General features: G+C 37.2%; 2 protein-coding genes across 3 annotated transcripts; one reads left to right on the top strand and one right to left on the bottom strand.

Moving 5' to 3' along the window:
- The first annotated feature begins 581 nt into the window (after positions 1-581).
- On the top strand, positions 582-5,957 carry LOC107927255 (chloride channel protein CLC-f). 2 transcript variants are annotated; one of them, XM_016858283.2, is made up of 9 exons: positions 583-1,060; positions 1,591-1,993; positions 2,913-3,107; positions 3,556-4,010; positions 4,114-4,218; positions 4,615-4,800; positions 4,959-5,171; positions 5,247-5,479; positions 5,582-5,957. In XM_016858283.2, the coding sequence occupies exons 1-9, from the start codon at positions 707-709 to the stop codon at positions 5,658-5,660; spliced, it is 2,223 nt and encodes a 740-aa protein (XP_016713772.2). In that variant the 5' UTR covers positions 583-706; the 3' UTR covers positions 5,661-5,957. The 2 variants fall into 2 exon arrangements, with proteins under 2 accessions (XP_016713773.2, XP_016713772.2); XM_016858284.2 differs by lacking the exon at positions 4,615-4,800 and having other exon boundaries at positions 582-1,060.
- Positions 5,958-6,226: 269 nt separating this feature from the next.
- Positions 6,227-11,708, bottom strand: LOC107927254 (DEAD-box ATP-dependent RNA helicase 3, chloroplastic). Its single transcript, XM_016858282.2, has 10 exons — positions 11,093-11,708; positions 10,755-10,888; positions 10,250-10,664; positions 10,065-10,163; positions 9,380-9,604; positions 8,578-8,955; positions 7,910-8,053; positions 7,728-7,823; positions 7,323-7,594; positions 6,227-6,617 (listed from the first exon to the last, which is right to left on the bottom strand). The coding sequence occupies exons 1-10, from the start codon at positions 11,501-11,503 to the stop codon at positions 6,539-6,541; spliced, it is 2,253 nt and encodes a 750-aa protein (XP_016713771.2). The 5' UTR covers positions 11,504-11,708; the 3' UTR covers positions 6,227-6,538.
- Between the last annotated feature and the right edge of the window lie 597 nt (positions 11,709-12,305).

Here is a 12,305-nt window from a genome sequence, read left to right as displayed (position 1 = left end):
TAATTTAAAATTATTTTCATAATTTGAGGACTTTTACTGAAATTAACCCATTTAATTCTATTTTCACTTCTTCAATTCCATAATTAGTCTTGAACATGGCGGAGCCACCCAACCCGAAAGCCTGCCTGAAAAGTATGAGGGTTTAGGCAAAAAAAGAAAAAGGTTTGTTTAAAAAATGGGTCAAGTCTCGGGTAAGCTTTTTTTGGCCCGAGCACGACTCGGATTTGCCAAAAAAATTTGTTGTTGTTTTCCCACTATTTTATTGTTATTTCACTATTATATTTTGTTAATTCTGGTATTATTTTAAAACCATTTGCTCACTAAGTTACGGCGAACTTTTTTCAATAGATTTTCAATTTATTGAGAATAATTTATTTTAATATTTTTAGTATATTTGATATATTATAGTTTTTAAATTTAATTTTATATAAAAATAATATAAAAACCTTTTAATAAGAATGACTGGGCCAAGCTTAGATCTAAAATTTTGTTACGACCCGAACAGATCCGACCCGACCTGTGATGAACTCTACTCATAAGACAGACCGAGACCTATAAATAAACTCTTTCACTTTTCCTTCCTTTTTTTAATTTTCATCTCTTCTGAATCTCGGCCAAACAAGCACGAATTACAGATTGAAGGGAAAAAAAATTTCAATGATATGGAATTGGATAATTTAATGTAAAACAAAAAAAGGTGAGGGAAATGATGAGAGGAGAATCTAGCGATCAAATGCATCTACTCAGATCCAACATTCATAAACATGAAAATGGAGATGAGTTGGAATCTCCATTGCCCAACAAAAACAACACTGGCGTCGTTGATCTCTTAAAGCATTCACGTTTGGACAAGGGTTTTTCCAGCAGGCGCCTCAGTTTCAAGCGACTCGATAGGTATAGAGATAGAGATAATCATCATGATCATGATCATCACGGTACTTACCTGGTGGATGGCTCTGATGAACTGGGAGATGGTGCCCCTCCTGAATGGGCTTTGCTGCTTATCGGTTGCTTGCTTGGACTGGCTTCCGGTCTCTTAGTTGCCGCATTCAATAAAGGAGTGAGTTGTTCTTTTTTTTTTTCCGCATTTATTTCTTCTTTCGATCATTAACTCTGATTTGCTATCTACTGCTATGAAAATGAAAATGTAGCTTCTATAAGATTATCTTTTTTTAGACCTCATACAATTTCTCTATGGACAAAATTCTTCAATTAGTTGCATGTATATGGTCCAAACTCCATACTCCCACTATTCTTGTGCAACTGCAACTGCAACTGCAAATGTCAAATTCATTTTATTTTTCTATTAACAAAGGCAATGAACATTTGAAGTTTTTGTCAGCTTTGCCGAAAACCACGCTATTCTTTTCCCCATATTGACGACTCAAAAATTTGAACCTTACATCTCTATATCTAGAATCAAAACTTTGTTTCATTTACCTTTTCTCAGCCAATGTTGACTCCCTTGTTTTTTTGATTCTTGCTTTGCTAATGTAAGCTGCTTCCACTGCAGGTTTTTACTGTAGCTTAAGTCCATACATGATAGTTGTTGTCATTTTGTGCTTAAATTGCTTTGTATTACTCATCCAGGTTCATGTCATACATGAATGGGCATGGGCTGGGACTCCAAATGAGGGTGCAGCATGGCTTCGTTCACAGAAACTGGCTGACACTTGGCATCGAATCCTTTTGATACCAGTCGCTGGAGGAGTCATTGTTGGAATGATGCATGGTTTACTTGAGGTATTGTCCCAAATAAGGCAATCCAGTTCTTCACAACAACAAGGTTTTGATTTGGTTGCTGGGGTTTTCCCTACAATAAAGGCTATCCAGGCTGCCGTAACTTTAGGCACTGGATGTTCTTTGGGTCCTGAAGGCCCTAGTGTAGACATTGGAAAATCATGTGCCAATGGATTCTCATTAACGATGGAAAACAACAGAGAAAGGAGGATTGCACTTGTGGCAGCTGGAGCAGCATCTGGGATTTCTTCAGGTACACCGCTTGTGTTATAACAAAGTTTACAAGTTTGCAACTTCTAGATAAGCTTTATGCTGATCAAAGTTCCCCTTGATTAGAATGCCTTATAACTGTGGCCCTTCACAATATTACATGGGCTAATGTGAATAGTCTTTAAGTATCTTTGTTTCCCCTTATATTGTTATGGAATAATGTTCTGGATTTTAACAACACATCTCCAGATTACACTATCTGCAATTTCAAATTCATTTAAGCAGCCATTTAAGCTGAAAAGAACAGGCAAGAAATCTCTGCAGAAACAAGAAACTGTACATATCACGTGGATTTTGATATTAGCGCTGGTACTACATATTGCAATTTTTAGTTCATATAAGCGGTCATTTTTATATGTTATTTAGAAGCTGAATGGATTAGGCAAGAATCTCTGCAGAAACAGAAAAATATACATATGCGCTATTAGCGCAGGTACTCTATTATCTCTAAGTCTATTTCTGGAAGAGTTTGGTCCAAGGGGTTTGTATTTACGTATTGCCATGCATGCTTGGGGTGTCAATCTAACAGGAACTAGTTTCTTAATAGTCCAGGGTATCTTGTTATTTGAAGGATGACAGCGGATGATGATGGGCCAGGCCACTAGGATGTGATGTACTCGGTTTTTTATTTTCTTTTAGATGATTGTCTTACTTCCAAGGAACTTATCTTCTCTAATAATACTTCATAGCTTGTACGTGATAAGCAGAGCCAGATTGAGGACTTGTGTATTGGCCATGTTCTTTGATTGTCGCAAGATAATCTCTAGTTTGTTGCCTTCCACCTACCTGCACCCCCAAAAAATAATAAAGTGGTTGATCTATTAATTTCATTTTGAGGCTATATTTAAATTGTTTGATGAAGTGGGCTGATATTTAACTTTCAACTTTTCTGCCATCTTCAGGTTTTAATGCTGCTGTTGCTGGTTGCTTCTTTGCTATTGAGACTGTGTTAAGGCCTCTTCGTGCTGAAAACTCCCCTCCATTTACAACTGCGATGATAATTTTGGCCTCGGTAATCTCATCTACAGTATCAAGTGCTTTACTTGGGACAGAACCAGCTTTCACTGTGCCATCATATGATTTGAAATCTGCTGCTGGTATTTCACCTTCCTGAATGAATTTTTTCTTTATTTTAGGGATTTTGGTGTGTTTCTTGTACGAGTTACATGGTGTGACAGCTTCTGATATTTCTTTCACACGTAATTTATTGTTTGATGGAGGGGATTGATGAATGTGCCGCCCCACTATCGATTCAGAGCAATTTCATCAATGTCTTGTTCTGATTGCAAGTCAACTGAACTGATTTTTGAAAATTAAAACATTCAAAGACCATACTTGGTTTTCAAATCTGACCGTGAGTGGCCAATTAGCATGTGATTTCAATATGCCTTTTCATTTCAAAAGGCATGCTGTCCTGGTTGTTTAGCTTTTCTACCTTAATAGGTGAAACAAGGTTCATGGTAAGGGAAGATGTGATTAGGAATGATTGCATATAAAGGAAAAAATGACAATACTTAAAAATATTTATTTGATTTTACCTTGCAGAGCTACCATTATACCTGATATTGGGAATGTTATGTGGCATTGTAAGTGTAGTATTCACTCGTTTGGTTTCTTGGTTCACAAAGGCATTTGAGTTTATCAAGGAGAAATACGGACTTCCTGCTGTAATCTGTCCTGCTTTAGGTGGTTTAGGAGCTGGAATGATAGCTCTTAAGTATCCTGGAATACTGTACTGGGGCTTTACAAATGTCAATGAAATCCTGCATACTGGGAAGACTTTATCAGCTCCTGGAATCTGGTTGCTAACCCAACTAGCAGCAGCCAAAGTTGTTGCCACTGCTTTGTGTAAGGGTTCTGGACTTGTAGGTGGCCTTTACGCACCAAGTTTGATGATGGGTGCTGCGGTTGGTGCTGTGTTTGGAGGTTCAGCTGCTAAACTTACAAATTCAGCTATTCCTGGAATTGCTGCTGTTGCACAGCCTCAAGCATATGCACTGGTAAATTATTCATGGGAGTTGCTGCACAAATATCTCTTGAACTTGGAAAATACTAATTAATTTTATGTAATCTGATTTTCATACATTTAAGCTTCCACTTTAGGTTGGAATGGCTGCCACATTAGCTTCAGTTTGTTCAGTGCCCCTAACTTCAGTTCTGCTGCTCTTTGAGCTGACAAAAGATTACAGGATATTACTTCCTCTCATGGTGAGTTTTTAAAGTGGTCTTGCTTTCTATATTTTCCCGGGAAGTAACGAGAGTATGATTGTATGTGTGATAGCATCTACTATACCAGGAATATCAATGAACCTGATTATTGCAATTGCTCAGAGGAGAATCTGCGAATATACTCTTTTACTAATTTTTTAATAGTAGGCCTAGTTTCTTCAAGCAAAATGAAAAAGTGAAAATGCTCAGTTTAAGTGCAGTCCAACTTTACTGGGATCAAGTTTAGTGACTAACCAAGAATGGAAACATATTATGCACCGTGACTGTAATTTTAGAATTGAAATAGAAATTATGGCTTATTTGTTATTATATTTAACCAAGAATGGAAACATATTATGCACCACGTTCTTAATTCCTTGTCAATTTGGCATATAGGGGGCTGTCGGATTAGCAATATGGGTTCCTTCCGTGGCTAACCAGAACAAGGAGACTGAAATATCTATTACAAGGAATTTAGGTAGAGGTTATTCTTCCCTTTATGCTGCTGAGGAACTTTCTGACATAGAAAAGGCTGCTAACCACGAAGTAATAGACGAAGATCTGCTTCTCGAAGATCTGGGGGTAGATTTTTATCCTTTTGTATTAGAAAATATTTTCAAAATGATTTAGAGATTTTTTTTTTTTTTTGGTCTTAATTGGTTGTTTGAGCTTCATTAACTTTAGCTTATTCGAATTTTTTTCTTGACTTGATGAATTCTGCATCCAATGCTTATTTCCAGGTTTCCGAGGCCATGTCAAAGAAGTATTTAAAGGTATCAATGGCTGTTACTGTAAAAGAAGCAATGAAATGCATGCATGACAGCCACCAGAATTGTGCACTTGTGGTTGATAAAGATGATCTTCTGGAGGGGATTCTCACATATGGTGATATTAGACGGTATCTGTCCAAGAAGCAAAGTGATGTCTCCATCGATGATTCAACAGCTCTGGATGTATGTGATGGCAACCCCCCCCCTCTCTCTCTCTCTCTCTCTCGTTTTGAATAAGAAATTAAGAAATCTATACAGGTGAATACATGTGTTGTTTCCTCTGTCTGCACTCGAGGGATAAGCTACCGAGGGCAAGAGCGTGCACTTTTAACATGTTATCCAGAAACCAACTTGGCCATTGCCAAGGTGTTGATGGAGGCCAAGGAGATAAAGCAATTGCCAGTGGTGAAATCTAGTGGGGAACCCCGCCAAGGAAGGAAGCGAAGAATCGTTGGTGTTCTTTATTACGAATCAATATGGAACTGCCTTAGGTTCGTATTTTTGTTTTCAATCTGTTTCGATACGATTTTTATATTACTACTTTATTAGCTATGATATGATATGGTATAATGTTGAGTTTGATGTCCATGCAGAGAAGAGATAAATCATAGGAAATCAGTGCATCAGCAAAGGAAAGAGAATAATGTGGAGGAGGTGGTGAATAGCCATTAGTTTTGACTTTTTTTTCAGGTATTTTTTAAGGTTATAATTACAAACAATGTTTATTTTAATAAATTATAATTAAAATCAATTATTACACTGTAGAATCAAACTAATATCGGAATCTATTTTCCAGTAAAACTAGAATAGTTTTAAAGAGTATGAGAGTATAAAGCATACCATGAATGAATCATCATGAGACTTGGGTCAAAGTAAATATTGAGACAATCCATACATAATTTTGTACAAGGTGAGAATTGAACCTCAAACATTCTCAATAATTATTTTATGAAATATAGCTTTAAATGATATTACTCATCTATTCATTAAGAGCTTCCACGAAAAATTATATTTTTTGACAAAAAATATTAATAGCAATTTTCAGATAGAAACTTAATTTAACATTATTTTCACTTGATATAAAGTATTTAATTGATATATTTTAAGACTTCTGTTTCAAGAAGTAAGCATGAGTGTATATTCTTCATTTATTAATACAATTAATATATGTTCCAACTACATAGGAGTATATGACGATGCACATTAAATTTATTTTTAAAAAAACTGCGGGAACCAAATTGGAAGAGGATTTTGGTATGCCATTTTAATAATAATAGTAATAATGCATTCAATCATGGGGGCCAATTTGACATTTCTGGCAGGCCGCACATTTTAGGCAACAAAACAGCGAGAGAGAGAATAACAAATGACTGGACTACCAAAAATAAACAACTAACTACAAACATTAGTTTCCCTCGCAGAGCAGCAATGGCGTCTCCATCATCGAGATATCATCATCATCAAGTGAATGCCCAATTCTCTGCCAAAACCCAAGTTGCCCTCTACTACTCCCAGCTTTTGTTCCAACACTATCTCTAAAACCAAACACCCTAAAAGTCTACCTTTTCAGGGCAGTCCGATGCTCTATGCCCAGATCTCCCACAGTTGAAACATGAACCTCCGAAGTTTCTGCACAAGTTTATGAGAAAGGTCAACCTCAATAAGTGGTGGTGCCTGTGTAATATATCGATTTCAGACAAAGTAACCAAATATCAAAATACATGCACCACGGAGAGAACATAATTCAACTCGCTTTTCGTGCATGTACCCTCTACCATGCATGATAACATAAGTCCAGCAGCTCTTAATCAAGATGACAATATATTTAGTGTGTGTGTGTACTACAAATATAAAAAGATACATAGAATACTACCAGGGTCAAATAGTAATTTTAAAAGCTGGGCCAGGTCAGGGCAAAGCAGAGCAAGCATTTACCCACTCCACCACATGCATCTACTCTCTTATAAAATAAAATAAAAATCCATTCGGAGCAGACAAATGCAAACCGGTGGAAGAGCTTGGGTTTCGACATCCCTACTCCTAATGCATGTACACTCTACCATGCATGACTAAAATATTTCTTTTTTAAAACCAACTATTCCACCCCCTCTACCTTTCTTTAAGACGAGGACAAGAAGTCTGCAGTGTAAATTGTAGAATGAATGCAGCGAAATTATGACTATTGCTGGCCTAGTATTTGATATCAATAATCACATTAGATGATCTTGATAAAACTGAGTACTGCATGTATCTTATCATATAAGATGTCATAAAACTTGGAACAAATGAAAAAGTCCTAACTTTATCATAAGAGAATAGGAGGAAAAGACATGCCTGTCACGGGCGGGTGACCTAGTTGATCTGCTGCCACTACCAATTAGCCAGTCATCCCTACTGCTTTTCGAAGCCCGGGACCAGCTACTTCTTCCACCTTGGAACTCATTGTCAGAATCTCGGCCATTACCCCAACCCCTGGGGGTCCTCGAACCTCCTCTCCGTTCCTTAGAACCGCCTCGTGGAAAACGGTCCCTGCTAGAAAAGCGATCTCTGCTAGAAAATTTTCCATAAAAATCACTTGAGGGGCCATCATCTTGCAGAGGAGGCAACTGCCAGAAGAAATAAATACACGAGATCAGCTTAGTTTCGCACAAGGTGGCTACCAAAGGAGCAGAGCTCAATTAGATGACAGTAATATAATATAACCAATACAACCAACAGTGGTCAATATCAAGCATCAACCTTAGTGATCTTTGTGATGGTGTTTCCCGGTGGTGTTTCCTTATTCAGCAACTCTCTTGCAATCTCCTCAGGCAGATCAAATACTGCTCCTTGAACCTGATAATAAATACATTCTTAAGTCTTGAGCAAAGAAATTACTTAGTCCGAGAAGAAAATGAAAAAAATAATATCCTGATACGAACCCTCTCATCTGCAATTAGATGTATTTTCCCAACTTCATCGGCAGCCGCAGGGTACACATCAGAAAGAAACCCAGTGACGGACCTAGCAGTCAGGACCCTTCTAGAATAAGTGGAATCTCTTGTCAATTGCAGTGTTACATATCCCTGCAACACATGTACCAATCAGACAACAGGCTAAGAAAATTTATTGAAACAAAAAAAAAAAAAAAGCCTTATAACAAAGATAAATTCACAGCCACATGATGGCAATAGCATCTGGTACATCCACAATTGGGATAAACATGACACGACCAAAATCTCATTCACAAACAATTGCATTCCTACGAGTCGTTTGTATGGTTACAACCACGTCCTATAGTTCTATTCACTGTCTTACTCAATTTTCAATATACCAACTCAACCAACGTAACATAAAGGAGAACTAAAGTAATAGGCTTTCAAGAAAAGTAAGCCACTAAGAAAAACCAAAACTCTGGTTGGCATGGAGACTCGCTTCATTATCCCCCCTCCCACAAACTCTTGCGAAGATTTGAACTTTGAACCTTAAATTGGAAGTCCTTATATCAAGCACTAGGTTCTCCAATGAGCAACAAGCAGACTTCAATGTAATTTTGCAATCAACTACTCCAAATAAAATTAAAAGCAAGATAAATTGTACTATAGTTTACCTGTTCATGGCTAATAAGAGATCGGGATGAAGGAGGAGAGGAAAATCCACTTAGGTGTGCTATCGCAGCAGCAAGTGCACTTGTCCCTTGCTCTTCGATTATTCTTTGAGCAGTTGGGGTAAAGAACTTTATAGAATCAGGATGAACTCCATTTAGAGTTGCGATAATTTGCTCAGCTGATGACGCTAGAACTTCTTCCATAGATGGAGGACTAATGAACTCAAACCTACATCCAACATCACGTTCAAGAGATTTGACGGTTCTCCTTTGGCTGTTAGTATACATTAAAATTGCAGAACCTTCCTTCCCTGCTCGTCCAGTTCGTCCAGAGCGATGCACAAAAGTCTCTGCATCATTGGGAAGCTCATAGTGGATAACCTGGAGAAAAAGATAGTAAGTGCCATGTTCTTCTTGACATGCCATTTAGAGAGCACATTCAGCATTTTGAAACTAATGAGAGGTAAATAATTGTGATGGCTTTCCATATATGATAATATCTCAAAACTTGGAACATGAAAATTGGAGAAAGGAAGATGCAAAAATCAGCAGACAAGCTTATGACAATCAACATATCATGCATGTCCATTTTTTATACTTCAGTGACACATCTTTCCCGCTAGTTTCATAATATCAAATATTAAAAAATCTTCTTTTAAGCTAAAGAAACTAATTTTGCAAGTAGACTCAAAGGAAAAAAACAAGAAGTGGCAAAAGCAACAATCAAATGGAGCCAAAAATAGCAATGGAAGACCCAAAAAGAATTATAGAGTTTAAAGAACTAAAATATATTCAGGCAACATACTAGATCAACATTTGGAATATCAAGTCCACGAGCCGCAACATCAGTGGCAACAAGCACAGTGAATTTTCCTTGCCGAAATCCATTCAATGTTCTCTCCCTCTGATGTTGAGATATATCGCCATGCAATGCCTCAGAAGCTATGCTACTTGTTAAAGCCATAGACACTTCATCAGCATCTCGTTTCGTTTGTGTAAAGACAATGGTTTTCCCACCCTTTGCATAAACCTGAAGATTAGATAAAAAATCAGTGCTTCAGTATGTTGGTTCTAAATGAACTTGAACAGTGTTAACATATGGTAGCATACCATCGCAACCACATTAGTGAGCAAAATGGTAAAACTATTTGCTCTAAGGAAAGCTTACAATCAAAAGAAAAGATATGGGAAACAACTACTACATTAGATAAAAACATGAAACAAAATGATATGGGGATGGTGAAATTTTATGCAAAAACTCAAAACAAACGGAAGTATTTCCACAAAAAGAATGAAGTAATAGGTTTTTGTCTTTACTCGTTAAAATTCTAATCCAAAAAGAATTCGTGCTACTCTCCACTAAAAAGAGACATAAATGAAGAAGAAAACTTATTAAATATAATAGAAATCTTCATTGGTAGCTTCAATTTATAGCAAAAATACAAGGAAATACTGAAACCAATGACACAAAGAGAAGATAAATTATTTACTGTTATAAGATCACTAAGAATGGTCCGCTTTGAAGTTGCAGTGGCTGATATTGCATAAAGTTTGATCCCTTCAGCAAGTTTTTCATCTCGGTCTCCAACCTGTGAAAGGAGAAATAACAAAAGCTTTATGGAAGTACTTTCAACATAATACCAGGAAAGGGAATATTATATAGAGATGAAAGTACCAAGTCAATATTTAGAGGATTGTCCAAGTATTTTCTTGCCAACTTTTTAACCCAAGAAGGCATGGTTGCAGAGAAAAGCATGCTCTGTCTCTTTGATGGTAGATTTTCTAAAATCTCTTCAACAGCCTCCTCGAATCCAACAGCAAGCATCTGATCAGCTTCATCAAGGACCAGATATTCAACTTCCCCCAATCTGAGGTCTTCACTTTCGATCAGATCAATGATTCGACCAGGAGTTCCGACCACTACATCAACCCCACGGGAAAGAGCATTTCGCTGCAAATTATAAGAAACCCCTCCATACACGCAAACCGTGTTCAAATAAGACGCCGACTCCTTAATTTCTTTCTCCACTTGTTTGGCTAACTCCCGAGTCGGAGCCAAGACCAAAACTCTTGGCAGCCGACCCGACATCCTAAAACAAGAGAAACAGATATGAGAAAACATCAAGAATAACAACAACATTAAAAACTAGAGGGCTGCAATGCATTATAAGGTATGCTACCTCCTTGTGCGTTGGCCTTCATCTTCAGTAATTTGTTTAATTATAGGAATCCCAAAGGCTAATGTCTTGCCAGTTCCAGTTTTTGCACGAGCAATGATGTCTCTACCTTGCAGTGCCGGTACCAATACAGCTCTCTAAAATCAATGAACGTATGTATATATAATAATATTAAAATCGTATTAAAGAGAAGCCCTAAACCTCAAAACTTTCGTGGTTATAAACAAAACAATGCCATACCCAACATAAATATTATAAACAAAATAAGAATTAAGCATAGCAAAGTTGCAGATAAAGAAAAACCCATCATCAAAAACACAAAAAAATAAAAGAAAATTGACCTGAATGGGGAAAAGGTGAGTGATGCCACGTTTGAGAAGTGAATCAACGAGTCGCTGAGGCAAACCCAACTTGGAAAGGTCGAGTTCATCGTCGTGGGTAGACTCAGACTCGAACCCACTCTCAACCTCACCCTCGGAGTCATAAACGTCGTCGTCTTCTTGGTGAAGCGAAAGACCTTCGAAGGCTTGTTCGCTGAGAACTGAATTGGGAGTGGCAACGGCACGAGGAACAGAAGAGTGGTTAAACCCACCAAGCAATGGCCTCCCACCGACTACCAAGGCGTTGAACTGAGACTTAAAAGTAAAGGGCAAAGAGAAACGAGAAGTTGAAGGAGTGGGTGGTGTTATCTTTCTTGTATTAGCGGCAGAAGAGGAGACCTCCAGTGATGGGGTTTGATGTATGGAGGCCATTTCACCCTCGAAGTTTAGTAGAAGAAGAAGAAGAAGAAGATAGGCTTTAAGGGAGCTGGAGATATTTTGAAAGGAAAAACAATGAAGGGATGTTGAGATACTATATATATGGGGCGGCGTTGAGTGAGGGAGATAAGGCCACACTATTTCCCAAACGAATGGCTTCGCTGCCCTCCACCTCGCTCTTACTGGTTTCTGCCTTTTATCCTCCTTATAACAGCTATTATACCTTAAGCTTTAATTATGTACAAAACAATGGTTTATTTCTGTTTTCAGTCCCAATGTTCTACACAAATTTAAAATTTGGTACTTCTAGTCAATGAAAACACTCTCAAAGAAATTACCTTAAATTAAATTATGCGTCATTTTTAATTAAAAAAAAAGTAAACTACACCCAATGTCTCTAAACAATCAGTAAAGTTACATTTTGATTATTCAACTTCAAAAAGTTATAAAATGGTCATTGAACTATTCGAAAAGTTTCATTTAAGTCATTGGGCTATTAAAATCGATGTTGTGTGGCTTTCTTTGTTAGCACCACCTTCACCAATAGAAAGCTCACATTCTACTTCTCGTCTACAATTTAGATTTTTGTCATGAAACAGCTTTGAACATCACGAATTTGCAAACTAAAATCAAATAGCATTTTTCTTCAATCTCCAACATTGAACTTCAAATCAACTTGGATCTAAAATATGTTATTCTACTCATTGATGAATATTGATCCTGTGTCAATCGTTGAATTGTCACTTAGAACTTACTATCTATACTTTTTTAAAAAAAATTAACAATCCAGTGACTT

This window comes from Gossypium hirsutum, chromosome D11 (assembly GCF_007990345.1).
Source record: "Gossypium hirsutum isolate 1008001.06 chromosome D11, Gossypium_hirsutum_v2.1, whole genome shotgun sequence".
In the NCBI taxonomy this organism is placed as follows: Eukaryota; Viridiplantae; Streptophyta; class Magnoliopsida; order Malvales; family Malvaceae; genus Gossypium; species Gossypium hirsutum.
Note: the sequence above shows the minus strand (reverse complement) of the source record. Positions and strands in the feature narration are given on the sequence as shown.